This window comes from Pipistrellus hanaki (genome assembly GCF_964339955.1).
Source record: "Pipistrellus hanaki genome assembly, chromosome: 3".
Taxonomy (NCBI): domain Eukaryota; kingdom Metazoa; phylum Chordata; class Mammalia; order Chiroptera; family Vespertilionidae; genus Pipistrellus; species Pipistrellus hanaki.
The window spans coordinates 177,954,092-177,977,951 of record NC_140505.1 but is presented as its reverse complement, the minus strand read 5'-3'; the positions used below and the strand labels follow the sequence as shown (position 1 = coordinate 177,977,951).

The 23,860-nt window shown below is 40.1% G+C and overlaps 1 protein-coding gene across 2 annotated transcripts in view; it reads right to left on the bottom strand.

Annotated features, from left to right (window-relative positions):
* Nucleotides 1–20,131, bottom strand: part of HCFC2 (host cell factor C2) — a 38,500-nt gene extending 18,369 nt beyond the window's left edge. For both annotated transcript variants that reach the window (XM_084880114.1, XM_084880115.1), the window contains exons 1-9: nucleotides 19,948–20,131; nucleotides 17,736–17,884; nucleotides 15,812–15,972; nucleotides 9,402–9,610; nucleotides 7,996–8,080; nucleotides 6,622–6,728; nucleotides 6,329–6,517; nucleotides 833–1,000; nucleotides 250–302 (exon numbers count right to left, since the gene is read on the bottom strand). In XM_084880114.1, coding sequence (XP_084736240.1) covers nucleotides 250–302; nucleotides 833–1,000; nucleotides 6,329–6,517; nucleotides 6,622–6,728; nucleotides 7,996–8,080; nucleotides 9,402–9,610; nucleotides 15,812–15,972; nucleotides 17,736–17,884; nucleotides 19,948–20,110 — 1,284 coding nt within the window. In that variant the 5' untranslated portion in view covers nucleotides 20,111–20,131. The remainder of the gene's footprint in view (nucleotides 1–249; nucleotides 303–832; nucleotides 1,001–6,328; nucleotides 6,518–6,621; nucleotides 6,729–7,995; nucleotides 8,081–9,401; nucleotides 9,611–15,811; nucleotides 15,973–17,735; nucleotides 17,885–19,947) is intronic.
* Nucleotides 20,132–23,860: the final 3,729 nt, after the last annotated feature.

Here is a 23,860-nt window from a genome sequence, read left to right as displayed (position 1 = left end):
TTCAGGCTACTGTCACTATGATCTATGGACCTTTCTTTAAAAACACAGCTACCTGAACATCATCCTAAAGATTCTGCTACTACTAGATCTGGGGAAAGGCCTGGGACTCTGTGTGTTTGTTTTTTAATCTCAGGTCATTCTGATGTACAGCCAAGACTGAGAAACCCTGTCCTAAGGTAATATGCTAACAATATTAAAACATGGGACTATAACCATACACATTCATTTACCATCCTAAATTAAACTTACACTGTTAGGAATGATGCTATTACTGTCCTGTCTGTGAGGGTCCATCCTGACTCCTGCAAGAATAAGAAAGTTCAGACTGATATGATCTAAATTAGCTTCAATAAAATATATTACAATTAAGAATTTTCAAGAGTTACATGTTAAAGGTTAAAAAGTAGTTATCTTTATCAAAGTTTATCTGCTTTCTTAATAATTGACTGAAATCCTTTCTTGAAGAACATGTAAAATTAAATTTGCTTTTATTTCCAAGTACCTGTTAGTTAAAAATATTTGGGGGAAGAGCCAAAATATTTATGAATGCTAATGAAAATAATCTCCTGGAGTTAAGTAGCTTGTCAAATTAAGACAGTCCATCACAATGAACTGCAGAAGAAACAGGCTACCCTACATATCTGAGTTCTATTACACTGTACTTGTAAAACAGTCAAGTTATAAAGCTGAAACACAACATATTTGATTTACCAGACAGGAAACATCATATAAGATTTCTTACACCAGGCCTATTTATAGGCTTTTCTTTAGTATCTTCAAAAAAAGCATACATGTTATAAGTGTGACAATTTATGTTAAGTATGCAATTTACCTTGCATATTTGGTGCTACTGAAGAATCTGACGATGCAGCTTGGTATGGCAAGTCAGTATTCAACTGCAAAAGATAGCCCTCAACTGTAGGCACTTCATCCCATTTGACATGAAAAGAGTTGGTAGTGGCTTTGATCAGTTGTACTTGTGATGGCGCTGGTGGTTTCTCTAAAGAACAATATTGATATTGACATTATACATTTCAAATGTATCAATAGTTTGCCTGTAAAGTTTGTGTAGACCTGGAGCTCTGAAAATGTCAGCAATGAATATTGCATCTGTTTACCAAGGGGAAAAATTTACTCAAATAAACACGGCTATGGAAGGTCAAATGAAAACAGTTTGAGGTTCTGTTTCTATTTTTATTTTATTTAATCCTTCATATAAATAAATCTAAAAATAATGTAGTTCCAACCTATTTGAATCATCAGATTCAGAAAAAAATATTTAATCCTAGAAGTGAGGGGAAGTATTACATAGTAATAGCTAGATAATTTTACCTACTCTAAGTTTTAATTTTATGAGTCAATTTTTAGGCAACAGTATATGTGTTAGAAATACTGTTAATGCTAGGTGACTTGGATATGATATTTTGGAAAAACATAACATCTTTGAAGTTAATATCCTTTTATCAAAACTTGTACTATCCAAAACAGGTAATTACTGTGGTGTAAAATATTACCAACATTTCCAAAACAAATAAATTACAGATTCTTAGAACTTGAAAAAAGAACCTGAGATTATTTCAAAGATATCCTTTTCCTCTTTTGGTTTACTTGCCAAACCACAGAACTCACAATCCCAGAGGTAGTATATCACCTCTTTGCAGTTATATAAGACAATTAATTCTTCTAGTGAACTGAAATCTATAAATGATAATTTAACCCCTACAGAGCACATCTAATATCTATTTGTATCTTTTAGAGTAGCAGTCAACAAACTATAGCTCATGTGAATGTTTTGTAAATGAACTTTTATTGAAGGTACACTCATTTTTTTTATGTACTGTCTATGACTGCTTTCATGGTATAACAACAGAGTTGAGTAGTTATAACAGAGACCATATGGCTTGCAAAGCCTAAAATATTTACTACCTGAGCCATTATAGAAAAAAAAATTGATGGGCCTAATTTAGAGAATAATTAAGTCTAGATCCTTTAACTATTCCCATGTATATTCCTCCATGATACTATTAACAATCCAATTTATTTATGTTACTCAAAGTACAGCAACCCACACCTGAACAAAAGCATGGCTACAGGAGGTAAACCCTGCACATAACAGAAGTTACATGAAGAGAAGAGAGAAAACAATAGGGTGCAAACCAATGAAATAAATCAAGAAAATTCCCAGAACTGAAGACCATGAAATTCCAGAAAGAGTCCACTGTGTACTCAACACAATGAATTAAAAACATGCACACAATAGGCATATCATCATGAAAATTAAGAACAAGTTGGGGGTGAAGAAAAAAATCCTAAAAGTTATTGAGAGAGGGAAAAGGACACATTTAAAAGGACCAAAAATCAGAAGTGGTTCAGCTTTCTCAACAAAAACACTAGAAGCTTGAGTACAATATAACAATGTTTTCAAAATTCCTAAGGGTAAGGATTTCTAATGTAGAATTACATTTCCATGCAAAGTGTCTATTAACTCAGAAGGAAGACGAAACCTATTTTCAAATAATGCAAGTTCACAAAATAAAATTGTCACCTAAGCACCATTTTCCTGGAATGTGTTCCACAAAAAATGAGGCCATAAACTAAGATAGAGAAAAATACAGGATCCAGGACACAGGGAATCTGGCACAAGTGAGAGGCAAATCATATATCCCCAGGAAGATGCTGAAGGGAGACTCCAAGAAGATAGCTGTGCTCAATCTGTGGAGGGCAATCACCCAGATTGAAGCAGAAGTAATCTCTTCAAGATGATGAAATTTGATAGAACATCTGATGCATCTCACCATAATGAGCCGAGAGAAAATTTAAGCAAATAACAGAGTATGGATTGACTTAGTGGTAAAAAACAAATCTAAAACAAACAAAAGTGAGTTAATCCATGGCAAGTTAAAAATAGGACAAGGAAGGTATTCAGCATATTCTATATGGCCCACCTGTTTACATAGTCATGATATAAACATTGAATATTCCTCTAACAAAATTTTAGTGTATTTATACTGAGAGAATAGAAAGTAGGGAATGGTGGGGAAAGATAAATCCTTAACTTCCACAGCAGAAGGGAGCATATTGTGCCTAAACTGAAAAAAATCCAACAGTATACTCATGTTACATGTAGATATGGAAGTAAATATCAAAGAAGAGTTAACAGAGTTAAAAATAGATGCTTGTGAGGCAAGGATAATGGGAGGAGAGTGGGAGCAAAAGACCACTATTCATAAAAAGCCTATGGAATATTACTCTTTTAATTATTAGCAAGTGCACAAAGTTTAAAAGTGAAAAAAAGCAAGACAAAGGGCCCTCATACACCACCCACAAAACTGATGCTAACTTATCAAAAGAAAAAGCAAAATGGCCCTTATGATTAGTGGCCATAATTACTTTTAGATAAATATTCATGTCTAACGTCTTTTATGGAAAGATTTATGAAAAAAGAACGGCTATTTAAAGCCAATAACTTTTAGCCTTTTAAAAGTCTCAGATCCAGCCAAGACTGGTTTGGCTCAATGGATAGAGCGTCAGCTTGGGGACTGAAGGGTCCAGGGTTCAATTCCGGTCAAGGGCATGTACCTTGGTTGCGGGCATATCCTCAGTAGGGGGTGTGCAAGAGGCAGCTTGATCGATGACTCTCTCATCGATGTTTCTAACTCTCTATCTCTCTCCCTTCCTCTCTGTACAAAATCAATAAAATATATTTAAAAAAAATAAAAATAAAAATAAAAGTCTCAGATCCAGGTCCAGGTCCTGCCTGGGTAATTCAGTTGGTTATAGTGTCATCCTGATGCACTGAGGTTATAACTTTGACACTCCGTCAAAGCGCATACAAGAATCAACAGGTGGTCTTAGCTGCTTTGGCTCAGTGGATAGTGTCAGTGTGAACTGAAGGGTCCCGGGTTCAATTCCAGTCAAGGGCACATGCCTGGGTTGCGGGCTCGATCCCCATTTGGAAGCATGCAGGAGGCAGCCAATTAATGATTCTCTGTCATCTTTGCTGTTTCTTTCTCTCCCTCTCCCTTCCTTTCAGAAATCAATGAAAAAAATATTTTTTTAAAAAAGAATCAACCAATAAATGCATAAATAAGTGGAACATGTCGATGTCTATCTGTCTCTCTCTCGCCCTTCCTCTCTCTTCCTCCCATCAATAAGTAAATAAAAATAAGTAAAAGTCATAGATTCCTTAGAGACTCTGCTTAAAGTGACATATTTGCTATTGAGAAAAATTTACATGCACACATTTTTCTTCCAATCTCAGAGACTGAAGCTTATCTTTGGACTTCACTTAATAATTCCCAATTTCAAATATGAATTAGTATGTTTTTCTCTTACTTGTTAGTATGTGCTTCTTTCACATTTTTTCCCATTTATTATTTTTTCATTATCTTAATTTTAAAATTAAACTGTTTTTACATTACCGAAGTAATATATGTTATTATAGATAATACAGAGAGGAGAGAAAACCTTTTAAGAAATGTCTGATATAGCCCCATAGATAATATTGTGGTGCACAGTGAATCCTTCAAGATTTTTCCGTTTAAAAGGCATGCTTTATCATCTGCTTTTCTTATATAACAACACATATTACATCTCTAGATCTGATTTTCCTACTGGCTCGACTTCTTTATTCACTAACCTGCCTACTTGATCTTGTTATTTCATGGTCTTAGCACAGTCTAAATCGAACTCAATTTTCCCTAAAGCTTGTTTCGAATCAGTCTTCCCCATCTCAGTAAATAGAAATGCCACCACATTTTTCATGTAAAAAACTTCATCCTCCACTTCTTTCTGTCATCTACCACAGCCAAAGAATTGCAAAGAATTCCCATATATCCTTTCCTGTTTTCCCTTAATGCTAATACATTTGTTAAAACTAAGGAATGAACATTGGAGGCCCTGGCCGGGTAGTTCAGTTTGTTGGAGCATCTTCCTGATATGCGAAGGATGTGGATTTGATCCCTGGTCATAGCACATATAAGACTCAACCAATTGATGCATAACTAACTGGAACAAATCAATGTTTCTATCTCCCCTTTCCTCTCTCTTTAAAAAATCAATTTAAAGAAATTAACATTGGCCCTAGCCGGTTTGGCTCAGCAGATAGAGCATCGGCCTGCAGACTCAAGGGTCCCAGGTTCAATTCCTGTCAAGGGCATGTACCCTGGTTGCAGGCACATACCCAGTAGGGAGTGTGCAGGAGGCAGCTAATGGATATTTCTAACTCTCTATCCCTCTCCCTTCCTCTCTGTAAAAAAATCAATAAAATATATTTTTAAAAAAGAAATTAACATTGGAGTAATACAGAGTAATACTATTAACTAGACTACAGACTATTTATATTTCACCAGCTTTTCAATTAATATCTTTTTTGTTTCAGGATCCAATGAAGGGCATCACCTTGCATTTAGTTTTCATGTTTCTTTAGTCTCCTCCAATTTGTGACTATTTCTCAGTCTTTCCTTTTGAAAATTTGAACAGTACTGTTCACACAGTCTGTAGAATATCTAGAATGTCCCTCACTCTGGGTTTGTCTGATATATTCTCATAGTTAGAATAGAGTAATGGATTTTTGGGAATTGTATCACAAGGTGAAGTTTCTTATCACATGATATGGGAGGTAGGGGCAAACGATATCAACATGACTTATCACTAGTGATACGAACCTTGATTACTCAAGTAAGGTGCTATTTGCCAGGTTTATCCACTGTAAAGCTTCTATTTTTCCCTTTCATACTCTATTCTTTGGAAAGAAGTCACTAAATCCAGTCTACCCTCAAGGAGAGGGAAATTAAGAAACTCCTGGAGTGGGAAGTATCTACACATATTATTTCTTCCATGAATTTTTTAAATCCTCCTCCAAGGATATGCTTATTGATTTTAGAGAGGAAAGGAGGAGAGGGGGTCGAGGAAGAGAGAGACAGAGACAGACAGAGAAACAATGATGTGAGAGAGAATATCAATTGGTTGCCTTCTGTACACGTCCCAACCAGAAATCAAACCTGCAACTTAAGTATGTGCCCTGATCTGGAATCAAACCCACAACCTTTAAGAATATGTGATGTGCTCCAACCAACTGAGCCACTCTGGCCAGGGCTCTTCCGTGTGTGTGTGTGTGTGTGTGTGTGTGTGTGTGTTTGTATTTTTTAATTGCTGATAGTACTGCAGATGTCTCCCATTTCTCCCTGTTTTGCCCCCTCCACCCATCTCCTATGTATTTTTAATTATGGGAAAGACAAGCAGTAGAATAAAGTCTCAAAAGACAGACACTATTCCAATACTTATTTATCTAAAGGAAAATTTTTATCTGTTGAATAATCTTACCTACCAGTATCAAGATACCAAAGATCCTTGCAGCAAACTTGACTATTCAGTGCTTTTTTGTAGCCGTCTCTCCCACTCCAAAAATACAATCGAGTGCCAATTGCAACAGCACAGTGTCCAGCTCTTGGTCTTGGTCTTGAATTTTTTTTATCTTCCTGAGAATCTGATACTAGGGTGGTCCACTCTGCTGTATCTAAAAAGATAGAAATATCCATGACTAATCTGTTATTCTTAAACAAAATAAAAATTCTTTTGTTAATAAATTTGATTTCTATTAGCAACTCTTAAAAGACTCACCCAGATTTAGGTAAGAAAATGAACTTGTACATTTCCATTCACAATCATGAGGTGAAGCCTCAATATTTTCCCCCTTTTGTGGAACCCATCCTCCAAAAATGTACATCCTAAAAAACAGACAAAAAGAACATAAAGTAATTAAATTTTTTCCTAAAGCCTTAGTTTTATTTTTTAAATTTAAAATCCTAATAATAGACTTAAATATCTTATTTGTTGACACCAAGCTACAGAATTAGTCATTCACTGTCAATGCCAAGGTAACGGAAAGATAATAGTCTTCTTTCAAGAGTTTACAATTTTATGAATCAATAAAAAAATCAAAATTATTTCTCTCTGGCAAGTTATTCAAAGTGGGAAATATTGCCGAAACCGGTTTGGCTCAGTGGATAAAGCATCGGCCTGTGGACTGAAAGGTCCCAGGTTCGATTCCGGTCAAAGGCATGTATCTTGGTTGCGGGCACATCTCCAGTAGGGGGTGTGCAAGAGGCAGCTGATTGATGATTCTCATCGATGTTTCTAACTCTCTATCCCTCTCTCTTCCTCTCTGTAAAAAATCAATAAAATACATATTTTTTTAAAAAGCGGGGAATATTTCAATTGTTATACATTTGAAAGTCAATATTGATGTACTATACTCTAAGGGTATCTCAGTCAGAAAGATACTCAAATGATCCATGACATTCAAAGTCAAATTTAAAATTGTATGCATATAATAACCAAAGAGGATTAAGTTTCTTTTTAGTCTGGCCACTGATATCACTTAAATAAAAAACTTTAAACTATGTTCTTAGGGCCCTCCCAGTTCTTGAGACACGCCTAATGGCTAATGAAGGAGAAAGGCTCACTCCAGAGCTTGGGTCCCAGGTGACCTCAAGCTAACCAGAGAGCTATATTTTTAATCTCTTATATATTAGAGTTCCTATGAAAAGCTGCATTTTATAAAAGGATTCTGTTTTTAAAAATGGCTATTTTTTGAAAAGAACTAATGAGTCCTAGCTGGGTAGCTCAGTTGGTTAGAGCGTTGTCTGGATGCACCAGGATTGCAAGTTTGATCCCTGGTCAGGGCACATACAAGAGTCAAACAATCTTACCTAATAATAGACAAACATGTAAGTTGACGGTACCACCGCTACGCCACCAGCCAATCAGGAGTGATATATTATTAAATTCAGTAATATATTTCTAAGAAACTAGTAGCATCACTCCTTTGTATCTTTCTCTTTTTTTAAAAAATAAATCTTTATTGTTGAAAGTATTACATATGCTCCCCTTTGTCCCCCATTGCCCTCCCTGCCTTCCCTCTGAGGTTTGATAGTCTGCTCCATGTTTCTGTTAAGTCAGTTTAAAAACAGTGAAAACAAAAAAGCACCATACTTGTTTCCTATAACATTGGCTGTGTGAAGGCTTCGCGGAAGGGGCACTGTCCCTTTAGTTTCTGGTTTTGACCATGACATAGTTTCTAAAAGTAAAAATAATTATATTAGCAACTTGATCTAATAACAGCAAACTATCTCAACTTGCAGAATTTTAAAAATTAAAACCAAAAAGGTCTTATTAAAATAAAGCAAAAATGTTTCAAACCTGTTACTTGAATTTCATCTTAAACATTTCCAACTGACATAATTGCTAGTCAAAGAAATCTACTTACACTTTAATGTTAGTACTTGTAACAGAGAGATGTATTTAGAATGCCATCAATTCTAAGTTGGGACCACATTAGGGATTTTAACATTTTTAAGTAAGAGTACACTGTGCAGAGACAGTCAAAAGTAAGAGGCATACCTACTCCCCAATTATTTATTCCTAGGATCTCTTAACAAAGGACTACTCAAGCTATGGCTGATGTGGCTCAGTTGGTTGGAGCATCATCCCGAGCACTGAAAGGTTTTGGTTTGAATTCCTATTGGGGAGCATGCAAGAAGACAACCAATTGATGTTTCTCTCATCTCTCATCTCTCATCTCTCATCTCTCTCTCTCTCTCTCTCTCTCTCTCTCTCTCTCTCTCTCATCTCTCTCTCACACATACATACATACACACACACACACACACACACACACACACACACACACACATCAGTAAAGAGCATATCCTTGGTTGAGGATTTTTTTTAAAAGACCTACCCAAGGGTTTTTCGCTGACCAGCAGTAACATCACTAATGCTACATTTCCTATAGGTAAGAATAATGAAATAAATTTGATCATCCACAACTGGGACACTTCACAGGGTGAAAGTGGATACTATGGATAATTACATGGGACAATAAGCATGAACTAGGACCATTAAGCAAACCAAGACTATGGTGGAGATCCTACTGACAGGAAATACAGGAGAGCTGCTGTCATAAATCAAACACTCATTTATTTGGTCTAATTCAGTGGTGGGCAAACTCATTAGTCAACAGAGCCAAATATCAACAATACAACGATTGAAATTTCTTTGGAGAGCCACATTTTTTTAAAAAACTTAAACTTCTTCTAACGCCACTTCTTCAAAATAGACTAGCCCAGGCCGTGGTATTTTGTGGAAGAGCCACACTCAAGGGGCAGAAAAGCCGCATGTGGCTCGTGAGCCGCAGTTTGCTGGCCCCGGGTCTAATTGATCAGCAGCAACCATTGACATCACACCCTGCTGCCCCTGGTGATGTCTACCGTGCTAGTTATAAATAAATCTAAGTCCAACTCAATCAATACTATAATAAAAAATACTTTCAAAGCAATTTTTATATTTGCTTTTATCAATCATAACCAGTTCTTGAGCCTGAATCAAGTTAAGCTTACCTAAGTCAAGTTGCCATAGGTCATCCAGGCGAGCACCACACATTCCACCAAAAACATACATTTTAGGACTCCCAGAATCCTTTTTGCAATATATAACAGCTGTGTGAGATTCTCTTGGAGAAGGCACAGTCCCTTTAGTCACTGGAATGCTCCAACCCACAACACCAGAACCATGCTGTAGCTCCAATTCATAGAAATCATTTAAATATCTAGGATATCATTAAATAAATGAAAACATTAGCATAATGTACACCTTTTATTTTTTTTCTACCTACAAAGATAATATATGCTTACTATGAAAGTTCATATAGTACAGAAAGGCATTATGAGAGCAGAAACCCCATCCCTAATCATTCAACACATATTTACCAAACACTACTGTGTACCAGGCACCCTTCTGGGGATGAGTATAACAGAAGGGATCTAAAAAAAATCTGCCATCATTTAGCCAACTCTCTTGTCCATGACAATAACCATTATGGTTTCAAAACATAGCCATAAACTATGTGACACTCTTCCCACCAGGAGGTAGGGTCTATGTCCTCTCCCTTGATTCTGGGAAGGCTTGTGACTGCTTTACCTAGTAACGTATGATGAAATGACATTATGTGACTTCTGAGGCTGAGTCACAGAAGGCCAAGGCAGCTTCACTATGAAATCCTGAACCACAATCTAAGTCCAACTGTCACACAACCACCATCTAAAGAAACCATATGTAGGCACAAAGGAGGACAGTCCCAGTTGAGTCCACCCTTCAGCCATCTCAGCTGAGGCTCATACATGCAAGTGACCATTCATGCATTCCCATCTAAGGGCCTAATCATTATTGCTATGTTCTGTCTGAATTCCTAATGCACAGAATTCATGAGCGTAATAAAATGGTTGTTATTTTGCATCACTTACTTTTGGAGCAATTTATTACATGGTATGAGATTTTTTAAAAAATTACTACTCGTAATAATTGGTAAGACTTCTCTCTGTCTGAATATCCACTTACGTATAAATGAGGCATTTTACAAATGTTTTGCAGGTTCTCCTTCTTTTGAAATTTTCACTCTTTAATGTCATATACAACTACTTCCTATATAACTTTTTTACTTTTGGAACTGGCATAAACTTCTTATCTGTGACATGAATGCTTTCAACAAAATAATGTTTATAGAAACCTATTTCCTGTTAAATTACTACTCAAATATGAAGGCAAAATTAAAACATTTGAGGGTATATAAAATTTCAAAGTTTAGCCATAAAATTGTTTTAGGAAAAAATGATTCTAGATATCAATCAGGAAAAATAAAAAGGAATTCAAGAAAAAAATACACTGAATAAGAAAAATTGAAGTGCAAAGAAAATAGCAATTTATAATTACATTTAAATTGATGTTGATAACTGTGGTTGTGAGGTCTAAATAATCACTAAGAAAAAGTGACCAAAAAATTAATTTATTAACATTATTTTAACCTAAAATAAGATTTAAGAATATATGGAACATATGGGAAAAGGAGGTAAGCATTAAAGAAAAAAAAAAAAGGTTTACAGGTATATCTAGTAACCTATACCCAAACAATTTTTAAGAAAACTATCTTATTAAAGATAAATATTCTAAACCTACAGCAAACATCAAAATTAATGATAAAAAGGTAAATATATTAATGAAACAGAATAGAATCTAGTACAAGAGTTGACAAACTTTTTCAGTGAAGGACCAAAAATTAAACATTTTAGGCTCTGAGGGTCATAAAGTCTGTCACAACTACTCAGCTCTGCTTCCCTAATGAGGACCCAGCAGCGCCAGCATCCAAAGCCACACTGTCTTGATTACTGTAGTTTTGTAGTAAGTTTTGAAATTAAAAGATGTAAATTCTTCAATCTTAGTCTTTCTCAAGAGTGTTTTGGCTATTTTGGGTGCTTTACATTTCTATGTAAATTTTAGGATCCGTGTCTTTATTTTATAGCCAATGCCACGAGGCAAAATAAGGGCGTAGTCAAAATGTTTACAATATTCTTGTGAGTTTCGATCCTCTTCAATTACATGCACCTGATCAAGCTTTGTTTACTTGCAGCTTATATCACTTAGGCATGTGGGGCCTCATGTTCAGACCATAGGTTCAAGCTTATAACTACAGCTGTTGGCTGTCATTGTGCTGGGAGGGCTCTGCCCTCCAGGCTGGGACTTGCACGTGGCCACAAGAGGACTGTGTGCTCTCATCAGTCCAAGACTTGAACCTGTCCAAAACACTGTAGCAGCGCCCCACAAAATTTAACAAAATAAGAGCAAGACTTGTACATTGAAAGCCTCAAAATACTGCTGAGATAGAAGAAAGAAGGTCTAAATAAATGGATAGACATTCCATGTTCATGGATTGCAAAACTCAATATTAATAACATAGCAATTCTGCACAATTCAATCTATATATACAACACAAACACTATCAAAATCCCAACAGAACTTTGTGCAGAAATTGGCAAACTGATCCTAAAATTTACATAGAAATGTAAAGCACCCAAAACAGCCAAAACACTCTTGAGAAAGAATAAGATTTAAGAATTTACATCTTCTAATTTTAAAACTTACTACAAAACTACAGTAATCAAGACAGTGTGGTACAAGCATAAGTCTAGACATATAGATCAATGGAACAGAATTGAGAGTCCAAAAATAAACACACTTTGTGTCAATTGATTTTCAACCAAGATGCCAAGGCAATACAATGGGAAAAGGATAGTCTTTTCAACAAGTGATGTTGGGACAACTGGATATCCACATGTAAAAAGATGAATTTAGACATTTACTTTCCCCCAGGAAAAAAAATTAACCCAAAATGAATCATACATATACATGTAACAGCTAATACTATAAAACTTCTAGAAGAAAATAGAGGAATAAATCTTGAAAAGCATGAGACAGGCAGAGTTCTTAAATATGACATCAAAAGCCTGATCCATAAAATAAAAAATTAATATGTTTGGCTTATCAAATTTTAAAACTTTGTGCTTCAAAAAATACCATTAAGAAAATTAAAGATAAGATAGGCTGGAAGAGCATATTTGTAAATCACATTTATGATTAAAAACAAACTTGTATCCAGGAATATAAATAATTCTTACAATCTATAATAATAAAAGCGTAATATGCTAATTAGACTGGATGTCCTTCCAGACAACCTTCCGGAGGAAGGAAGCCCAGGTCCTGGGTGCTTGCCGGAGGCTGGAGGAAAGCCTGGGTCCCAGGTGCCAGCAGCCAGGGGAAGGACTACCCTTGCACAGATTTTGTGCTTTGGCCTCTAGTTCAATAATAACACAAACAACTTCATTTAAAAATCAATGAAGATTTGAATAGAAATTTCACCAAATGGCTGCAAAGCTCATGAAAAGATGCTCAATATCATTGGTCATTAGGAAAATGAACCACAGTGAGATACCATTACATTGGTAACAATAAAAAAGACAGAGAAAAATAAGTGTTAGCAAGGAAATGGAGAAATGAGAACCTTCATCAATTGTTGGTGGGAATGTAAAATGGAATAGTCACTTTGGAAACAGTTTGGAAGTTCTTAAGAACTTAAATGTAAATTTACCATATGACCCAGTAATTTTGCTAGGTTTCTAATCTAGAAAAATAAATACATGTCAAGACAAAGCTTTGTATGTAAATGTCTATAGCAGCACTATTGATAAAAGCCAAAAAACTGGAAATAATCCAAATGTCCATAACTGATAAATGAATAAACAAATGTGGTATATCCATGAAATCCATACAAAATAGGAATTGCAAATGTCCAAAATACAATTAATGAAACTCATTTCCAATTTTAAAAATATCAAAATAGCCGAAACCGGTTTGGCTCAGTGGTAGAGCCTCGGTCCGAGGACTGAAAGGTCCCGGGTTCGATTCCGGTCAAGGGCATGTACGCTGGTTGCGGGCACATCCCCGGTGGGGGGTATGCAGGAGGCGGCTGGTCGATGTTTCTATCTCATCGACATTTCTGGCTCTCTATCTCTCTCCCTTCCTCTCTGTAAAAATATCAATAAAATATATTTAAAAAATATATATATATCAAAATAAAACCACCTATCTTACCTAAAAGAGAAACATGCAAATTAACCATCACTCCACTACACCCATAGCCAATCAGAGTGAAGCCTGCTATGAGGAGAAGGGGGGTGGCGGAGGGAGCTACTGGAGTGGTGCTCCAGACAGAAGCGAGGACTTGCCGGCTCCGGGTGGCCAGGGAGCAGGGACTTGCCGACTCCCAGGCAGCTGGGAGTGAAGTCAGGGGAAGGAAGGCCTATTCTTACACGAATATCATATAATGGGCCTCTAGCATATATAAAAAAGCCTAAGGGACCAATGGACCAGCTGACTGTACGACCTATGATACACAGTGACCACCAGGGGCCAGATGCTCAATGCAGGAGTGGAAACCATAGGCATAGAAACATGGAACAGACTGATGAATCTCAGAGGGAAGGGAGGAGGAAGGAGGGCAGGAAGAGATTAACCAAAGATCTTATATGCATACTAGAGGCCCAGTGCACGGATCTGTATACTAGTGGGGTCCCTTCTCCTGTCCTGTGGGGATCGGGCTGAAACCGGCTCTGCAATATCCCCCACGGGGTCCAGGATTGTGAGAGGGCACAGGCCAGGCCAAGAGAGCCCACTGGTGCACAAATCCGTGCACCAGGCCACTAGTGTAATATATTCACCTATTAGCTAGACAACAATTAAGAAGGGTGACACAATTCAGTATTGCCGAGGTGTAGGCATTCTCGTACACTGTTATTAGTAATATAAATTGTTTTTCTCTTTGGAGACTGATTCAGGAGTATCAGGAGTACCTAAAAAATTTAATGTAAATACCCCTTGATATCCCCTCAAATCTCACATGTAAGTATCAATCTTGTAAAAATAATAGCAAAAATGTCCATCACCAGGGGAATGGTTCAGTATTTTGCATAATTCACACTACTTTCAGCCTTTATAAAACAAGGTCAATATATACCTGCTGCCATGAAAAGAGCTCCAAGCTATCTCCTTAAAAGAATTAAACAACAAAAACAAACAAGTATACACCCAAAGTCACAGAGCAAAAAGAAAGATCCCACTTCTATAAAAGAAAATATATGTCTTTGCAGGATCAAATTAATGTACCCAACTCTCCTCTCCCAATAAGCAGAACATATATCCTTGGAATCATTACTGAAGGCTTGGCCTTTCACTTGCTTAGACCAACAGAATGTACTAGCTTTGATCAGAGGCTTTAGAAAGCATTGCATGTTTATGCTATTTGCACCCTCAAGTAGCATAAACTTGAGAAGCTTGCCAGCTATATACAATAACTTAAGAAAAGCTGACAATATAAGGTATTACATGAAAAAGGTCCCAAAAGGTACATATCAAATTGAATTATGTGTTTGCCTATGTGGGGGACATTGATACTGTGAGAAAGAACTTTCTAACTTTTATGAGTCTCTAAAAAAAAAATCTGTTTAATAGAAAAAATGAAAAAAAGACATGCTAAAAGTATCTGCATTAGTGTGGTAGAATAAATTATTTTTCCTTTTCTCCAGTTTCCAAATTTTCCATGTTTTAGTAAATGTTATTTTTTAAAGCTTGAAAATAAAAACTAAGACTCTAACATTAATTTAATGTAGTAAAAAGACCCTTTTTCATGGTCATAATAACTACTGTACTATGTGCTGGTGGCAACCTCAAAGTGCTTTGAAAATTATGCCAATGATCTTATTTAACCATCACAATGACACTAAAAGGCAGGTATTTAATCACTCCGATTTGAATGAAGGAAAGCAGGCTTGGATTACTTCTACTAAAGGACACACATAGTGAGCAGTGAAACAGAAACAGCCTTTTAGACTCTAAATCTCCAAATCCTGGCTGCTATAATGACAGTGTGATCAAAACACTATGTGAAAACAAAAGAGGCAGTGATTCTGTTTTGGAAAAGAAAGGATTGATTCCAAAAGTATTTGCTTATGTAAACCACTCTACTAGCTTTCTGTGTGAAAAATGGAAATGATGGCCTTCATTTTGTAGTCAAATATTTGTCACCAAATTCCTAGAGAAAGCAATGTGAAAATAACCATTTGTTACCTTTCATGATCATTTATGTCAACCAAAACACATCAGCAGGTTCAAAAGGTACAAATATATTGCTATAAGCAGCTATATTAATATGAACTTAGTAAGTATTTCTGATGAGAAAAGGCATAGTTTTGAAAAGATTTACTCCAGGGACTAAGGAAAATATAAATGCACACAGATTTGTTCTCTGTTAAGTTATGCAAAAAAGGCTAAGCTTCATCCACTCTAATAATGAAAGAGGGAAGAAATAAATGTTCTTAATCTAAATCATAAGCTAAGCATTTGGCCTGAGACAGGGTCAGCATACCTGGGAACATTATTATTTGAATCTTCACTTTCATTTGCCAGGCCACCAAACAAATAGCATTTGTTACCATACAAAGAAAAGCTATGTCCAAGCCGAGGACAAGGAGGTAAACCAGAAGAAGGGGCATGGGGTTTCACTTTTTTCCATAACCAACGACTTGCCTAAAAAAAGAGCATAAATACACTCAGACAAAATCAGGAAAATATTCCTATGTTGCTAATAATATAACATCATACTAATGCATTTAAATCTGAATAAAACCAGAAGACTCCAAAAAGGTACTTTTGGGACAAATGACAATTAAGCAGATAACTTCTGGAATTAAAATAAATGTTTCAATAGAAATTTTGTCTAGTCTTCCATATTCACAGATTTATTTTAAATATATTTTTGTCAATTTCAGAGAGGAAGGGAGAGGGAGAGAGAGAAACATTAATGATCAGAGAATCATTGATCTGCTGTCACCTGCACGCTCCCTATTGGGGATGGAGTCCAGGAGCTGGGCATGTGCCTTTGACTAGAATAGAACCCGAGACCTTTCAGTCCGCAGGCTGATGCTCTATCCACTGAGCCAAACCAGCTAGAGCCATATTCACAACTTTATGCAATGGCAAATTATGCTTATAAAAATAAACACTAACAGTCCTAAACTATTTTCCAAATGAAACATTAAATATTATATATAGCTTTAAGATTAAATGTAATTTATGTAGTCTTACTTTCTGAAATTAGGTACTCCATTAATGGCATATATTTTATCCTTTAAATAAGCACAAAGACCATTTAACAAATCAAACTCAAAAACTTATTCTCTAGCTAAACATGCTTTCTTGATCTGAAAGTATTTTTAAAATTAGTTGCTTACCAATAGGTATAACCCACCTACATCTGCCAGTTACCAGATGCTCTCATGCTATATTTTTAGGCTTTTGTATTTTAATGCAGTTCTCCAACTTCAGCCCGCAACACAAGCACCTGGAGGGCTTGTGAAAACATAGGTCATGGCCCTGAGAATATATGCACAGTTCAGGAATAAAAGTCATTTAGGGCTGTCACAGTGGACTCTGGTTTAGCAGAGCAGTGTTTTTCAACCTTTTTTGGGCAAAGGCACACTTGTTTCATGAAAAAAATCACGAGGCACACCACCATTAGAAAATGTTAAAAAATTTAACTCTGTGCCTATATTGACTATATATAAAGTAATTCTCTTGAATAGGAATCAAATAAACACAAAGAAAGTATTTTATAATTACTTTATTATGAAATATTAAGAAAACAAAATAGTGAAAAATTATAAAATTCTTGTCTTGTCTGCACCTACGGCACACCAGGCAACATCTCGCGGCACACTAGTGTGCCGCGGAACAGCGGTTGAAAAACGCTGTAGTAGAGTGTCAAACTGAGAAAGGATATGTAAAACTGCTGTCCCTCTTTTGTATGTCTAGCCAGAAAAAAAAAAAAAAAAAAAAGATTAGTGTGAGGGTAACAATTTCTACAACTAAGGCAGAGGTTTTAAAGTACTGTCTGGGGACCAGCAGCAGCAGGTGGAATGTGGTAGGAGTGCACATAGTAAGGTCCCATTACAGACAATATTCATCAGAATCTTGGGAGGCAGGGCGCAGCCACCTATGTTTTCACAAGCCCTCTAAGCGCTTCTGCTGCAGGCTGAGGTTGAAGAACTGCACTAAAATACAAAACCACAAACGTGTAATATGTACAATGGTGCTAAGTAACAGATATCTTAATGATAGAAACGTTCCACTGGGTATTGGAAAAATATTACATTAAAAACTAGTTTTTCGGTGAAGTGGAAATAATTTCTTCTGAACTATAAAAGGTGAAGCTCACACTATTTTAAGTTAATGAAATATTTTGAAGAATTATGAGCAATATCATTGAAATAGAAAATCTGAAATACACTTACTTGTAACTCATACAGCTCACTGCTGTATCTTCCATATTCAACCATTCCCCCAAATACTAATATTCTGGTACCATCACAGACAAATCCATGGGCAGCACAGCCTGGAGGGATGTCTCCTCTAACAGCTGGTAGGAACCACTGGTTTGTAACTAGTTGCCAAAACAAAATTAAAAGCAATTATTTTATTTATCTATTGATGAGAGAGAGAGAGAGAGAGAGAGAGAGAGAGAGAGAGAAAGAAGAGAAGAGAAGAGAAGAGAAGAGAAGAGAAGAGAAGAGAAGAGAAGAGAAGAGAAGAGAAGAGAGAGGGAGAGAGAGAGAGAGGGAGGGAGGGAGGAATGGGTTGGTGAGGGGAATAAAGATTGATTTGTTGTTCCTCTTATTCAGATATTCATTGGTTGCTTCTTGTGTGTGCCCTGACCAGATATCAAACCTGCAACCTTGGCTTATAGGGACAACGCTCTAACCAACTGAGCTACCTGGCCAGGGCCTAAATGTAATTTTTCACCAACTATGAGTATGTACTCTATATATATCATCTACATCGGTGGTCCTTAATTGGGGGTGATTTTGCCCCTCACCCAGGGGCAAACTAAAATTTTTTAGTTGTCATAACTGGAGGGAGGGGCACGGTGCTACTGGCTAGTAGTGGGCAGAGGCTATGGATACTGCCAAACTTACAATTAAGTACAGTGCCGTCCCCGTCCACAAAGCATCCTCTCATTCAAATGTCAATAATGCTGCTGTTGAAAATCCCTAATCTACATCTTGTAGCTCTTACAAAAACGCAGCTCGGATATCATCATCTCCACTTTACAAGTGAAAACTCTGACAGTGCCGATTCTAGGAAGCTGGCCGGACAAAACTCAAACTTACTTCAAAGCCAAAGTTTTACATCCAATTGTCAAATAACGTTTTTAAAAAAATGTTTTTATTGACTTTGGAGGGAGAGGAAGGTAGAGAGAGACAGAGAGAAACACCCCTGTGAGAGAAACATCAACCGGCTGCCTCCCACAGGCGCCCCCACCAGGATTTTACCCGTAACCTCCCGTGTTTGTGTGTGTGTGTGTGTGTGTGTGTGTGTGTATGTGCGCGCGTGCCCGCCCTGCCTGACCCAGAATCGAACCCACCACCTTTCAGAGCACAGGACCAAGCTCCAACCAGCCGAGCCACCCCGGCCAGGGCTCAGATAACTCTTTAACTTCCTATGTGGGGGTGCCAGGAAAAAGGAGAGGGTGAAAAAACAAAAATAAAAATAAACGCCCCCTTATTCCGCTACTGTATTAACCTTTACATGACCACAGGATGAAGCGGCTGGGCCAAAGAGAAGTGACTACGGCCAAGACCCCAAATTCAGGAATTATTAGCCTTTAACCAAGGAAACAGTATCTCCCGGGAGCGGGCGCGTGTACTCGTGGGGAAAAATGAAATCCCGGCTTCCTTTCCAATCCCCGGAGGTCTCCGGGGCAGGGCCTCGGGGCGAGGGCGGTGTGCGGTGAGCGGCGGCGCTGGGGCTGACAGTCCGTCCCCTTCCCCGGCGCCGCGCGGCGGGGCGGCGGCACTCACACCCCGCTGTGCGCTGCTCTCACCCCCAACCACTTCCCCGGCCGTGCAGGGGGTTACCGGTCGGGGTAAAATCTAAACTGCCACCTGCCAGAGACCGGGCTGCATCGGGGGGTGAAAACACCAGAAGCCTCTGGGTTCCCATCCGCACCCCAGCCCCGGGGCTCCCTTCCTCCGGAGAGAGGAAAGAAGGCGAGGAGCGGGAAGGTCCGGAGGCGCTTGGGTTTGGGGTTGGTTTGGGTTTGTGTTTTTTTTTTTTTTGACAGAAGAGGGGCCCGGGGGGAGCGAGACTTGGGAAGGAGGTGCAGACGGTTAGCAACAGCCGCCCTCGCGCGCCTACGCCCGCTAGCCTCGGGCGGGGGGAGGGGAGGGGGACCCGGTCGGGACCGCTCGCCGCCGGAGGGCCGGCGCGTCCCGCCCGGGGAGGGGCCTGTTCCGCCCGGGGGCACCGGGGAGACCAAGCCGCTCCCGGGACACGGCGGGACCCGGGCCGCCCGGCCGCGCCGCGCCCCTCGCGCCCGCCGGAGGAGGCGCTGACCGGGCGGTGACAGCTGTCAGGCCCCGGCGGCCGCCGCCTCGCCTCCCCTCCCCCTCCGCGGCTCCCACAGGCGGGGCCGGACACCGCCGCCGCCGCCGCCGCCGCGCCTACCCGTGTTGTAGACGTGCAGCTCGTCCGCGATGCCCTCGTTGCCTCCGCCGAAGATGATCATCAGCTCCCGGATGGCCACGGCCCGGTGTCCGTGCCGGGCGCGGGGGACCGGCCCCGTGAAGGAAGAAACCCGCCTCCAGTTGAGGAGGCTGGGAGCCGCCATCTTCCCAACCCCCGCCCCTCTACCCACAATGCCGCGCGCCGCCCGGGCCGTCTGGGCTCCCGGGGGAGGGCGGGGCCCGCCTCCAGCTGTGCGCGGGGGCGGGGCGGGGCGGTCACGTGGCCGAGGCCGCCCCGGGGCGAGGCCGGAGGCCGGCGGGTCGCGGATGGGGGAGGGTCCTAGCCGGGGATCCCGCCCCCACCCCCGGGCTAACGTGGCCGGCCCGGGGCACCGGGGCAACAGGTTTTGGGTGGGAGGACATTTCCTACCGACCGAGTCTCTCTCCCCACCCCTCCCAGAGCCCCGCGTTTTGTCGGTGCGAGAGGAGGCGCAGCGGTTTGCTTTGGAGCATCTGGGATGTGCGGGCGGTCAGACCCGTTAGTTAGGCAGTCACAGCGCCGGGGGAGGAAAGCCCGCGCGGAGGTGCGAGGCGTCGGGACGCGGGGAAAGTCTGTCTTTGCGGAGGCGGGGCGTGCCGCCCGGGCCGGGAGGATGCCCCCCAACGCGGGAGCGAGGAAGGGGAGTCTGGACCACGGCCCGGCGGCCCAGGCGCCGCGGGCTGAGACCCAGAGCGTCCTCGAGAGGACACGGGAGCTGAGCCTGCAAAGGCAACGCGGGACGCTCAGGCTCGGGGGTAACATTCCACGAAGTTTAGAAAGTGGAGCCCCGAGAGGTTATTTATTTTTGTTTGTTTGTTCTGTGTAAGCATGTGAGATGTTATAGGGAAAAGTTCTGTTTTATTATAACCGTTGAGCGTCTTCCGTTGCCAAGCACTGTCCTGATTACCTCGCCTGTCTTCTCTCTTTTGATCCTCCCAGCAAGCCAGGGAGTGGGTCCTGTGTCCTCCTTTCCGTGGGTGGGGAAGTGAGGCACAGAGAAGTAAAGTCATTGCCCTCCCCCCCAGACGTCCCCCCCCCCCCCCCCCCCCAGGCACGGAGCCGAACAGGATTGGGAGCAGGAGTCATGCGCGGGGTTCTGATTTCAGAGCCCCTACCCTGAGCCACAGATGTAACCCTTCTAAGTCAGACTCAGCTGCCTGGTGACCTAGCCCTATGCAGAATCACAATCAAAGAGACACAGGTCAAGCTGGGGGGAGAGGGGGAAGCAATAAAACCCCTATCTCACACTCTGAAAAAGTAGGAATACACACAACATATATGAAATTTCCTAACATTCCTTCTTCCTCCTCTTCTGTCATTTTCCATTTCTCTCCTATGCCTAGTTCAGTCCCCTTCCCCAACTCCCTCTCCACCTTCTCATCCATCTAAACTTTCTTCTGAGGGGTGATGGATCCTCTATCTTTTTTAAAGGAATTCTCACTGTTCTTTTCAGCTCCTGCTCCTCAAATTCTCCTTCTCACTATTACCCCAATTTCAAATATGGTCAAAGAAAATTTGGGAAGGGAGGCAAAAGATGGCTGGAAACTAAAGGGGGTGTGAATATTTACGGTATGGAGTAAGATTTTCTTTGTCACATATCATGGGCTCTCAAATGTTTGTTATAAAGTTTATGTGTTTCTAAAACAAAACTGGAGAAGGGATAAAGCAATATGGTATTCATAAAACTTAAGATATTTGATTAAGAACTGTACTTTAACCCAGCTGGTGTGGCTCAGTGGTTGGAGGTCAACCTATGAACCAGGAGGTCACAGTTCGATTCCCAGTCAGGACACATGCCTCGGTTGCAGGCTTGATCCCCAGTGGGTGACGTGCAGGAGGCAGCTGATCAATAATTCTCTCTCATCACTGATGCTTCTATCTCTTTCTCCCTCTCCCTCTCTAAAATCAATAAAAATGTATTTTTTTTTAAAAAAAGAACTGTACTTTATTCTGAGAGTTCATTGTTAAAATGGCCAACTTTTATGATTATGCAAGTAGATAGTAAGATATTTTTTAATATTCTTTAAGGAAAAGATGAAGAGTAAAATTAAAAAGTTGCAAACTGCCCCATCGGGTTTGGTTCAGTGGAAGGGTCCCAGTTTTGATTCCAGTCCAGGGCACACACCTCAGTTGCAGGCTCCGCCCTGGCCCTGCAGGAGGCAACCAATCAAAGTGTTCCTCTCACATTGATATTTTTCTCTGTCCCTCTCTCTTCCACTCTCTCTAAAATTAATGGGAAAATATCCTCAGGTGAGTATTAAAAAAAAAAAAAAGTTGCAAACCCAACGTTGATATTTAAGTTAAACAAAACTGGTGTATAAGGTGTATAATACTTGCAAGTTATAAATGGTCGGTCAGATAAGGAGCCGCAGGACAAGGAGCAAGTGTATGTCAGTTTCCTAGGACTTCTGTAGCAAAGCACCCCCAACCGGGGGGCTTGAAACCACAGAAATGGGCTGTCTCACAGTTTTGGAGGCTATACATCCAAAATCAAGGTGACAGCAGGGCCAAAACCGTTTTGGCTCAGTGGATAGAGCACCTGTGGACTGAAAGATCCCAGGTTCGATTCCGGTCAAGGGCACATAGGTTCCTTGGTTGCGGGCACAGCCCCAGTAGGGGGTGTGCAAGAGGCAGCTGATGGAAGATTGATTCTCTCTCATTGATGTTTCTAACTCTCTATCCCTCTTTCTTCCTCTCTGTAAAAAAAATCACTAAAATATATTAAGAAAAAAGAAAAAAAGAGAAAAAAAGGAGGCATACTTTGGCCTGTGGCTGCATGACTCCAATCTCTGCCTCCACCATCACAGGGTATTGTCCGTGTCTGTCTTTGTCTCTTCTTATAAATTCACCAGTCATATTGGATTAAGACCCATACTAGTGACCTCATCTTAGCTTGATGAGGTCACATCTACAAAGACCCTGTGTCCAAATAAGGGTCACATTTGCTGGTATTGGGTGTTAAGGGTTTAACACAAACTTTGGGTGTATACAATTCAATTCATGACTAAGTGTTTAATCCAATGGGAAAAATACTTTTACCAGATCAGCTTTGACTCATCTCTGCTTAAATAACGAGTCTAGACTAGGGCCCCGGTTCCCAAGGAAGCTGCCTTTAATCTTAGAAACTACAGGATTGGAAGCTACCACCTAGGAGGAGAGTGTAGAAAGGGAAGAGAAGAGTGAGGCAGAAAATCACCCTGAATAAGCCAACATTTAGGAGGCACAGACCGATGGAGGCACTCATGAAGGAAATAGAGAATGAGGAGCCAGAGAGGTCAAAAGGGAACTGAATGAGGGTGATATCGAAGAAGCCACCCATGAAGGGGATTTCACAGAGGTGGAAGTGGTTATCAAAGCCAACAGGCATAGAGAGGTCAGAGAGGAAGAAGACAAAAAAAAGTGTCTATTTGATTTGAAAATTAGGCTATTCATGGCCTAGATTAAAATGCTCAGGGGAGTGGGAGGGAGGAAGGCAGAGTAGATCGAAGAAAGGATAACGAGTGAAAAAGTACAAATATCATGTGTAGTCCACTTTTTACAGACTTGCCCATGAAAGGAAAGAACAGTGCCTGGAGGGGAGACATGGGTACAGGGAAAGCTGTTCTTAACATCTTGTCAGTCTTTCTTTTTTCAGCTGGATCCTTCTTTAGGTCCACAATCAAGACTCATTCTGGACTGCTAAAACAAAATACTACAGACTCAGTGGCTTATAAATAACAGAAATTTATATCTCATAGTTATGGAGGCTGGAAGTCCAAGATCAGGCTGCCAGCATGGTCAGGGTCTGCATGTTGCAGACTGCTGACTTCTCCCTGAGTTTTTACATGGTGGAAGGGGCCAGGGAAGTCTCTAGGGTCTCTATTAAAAGGGCACT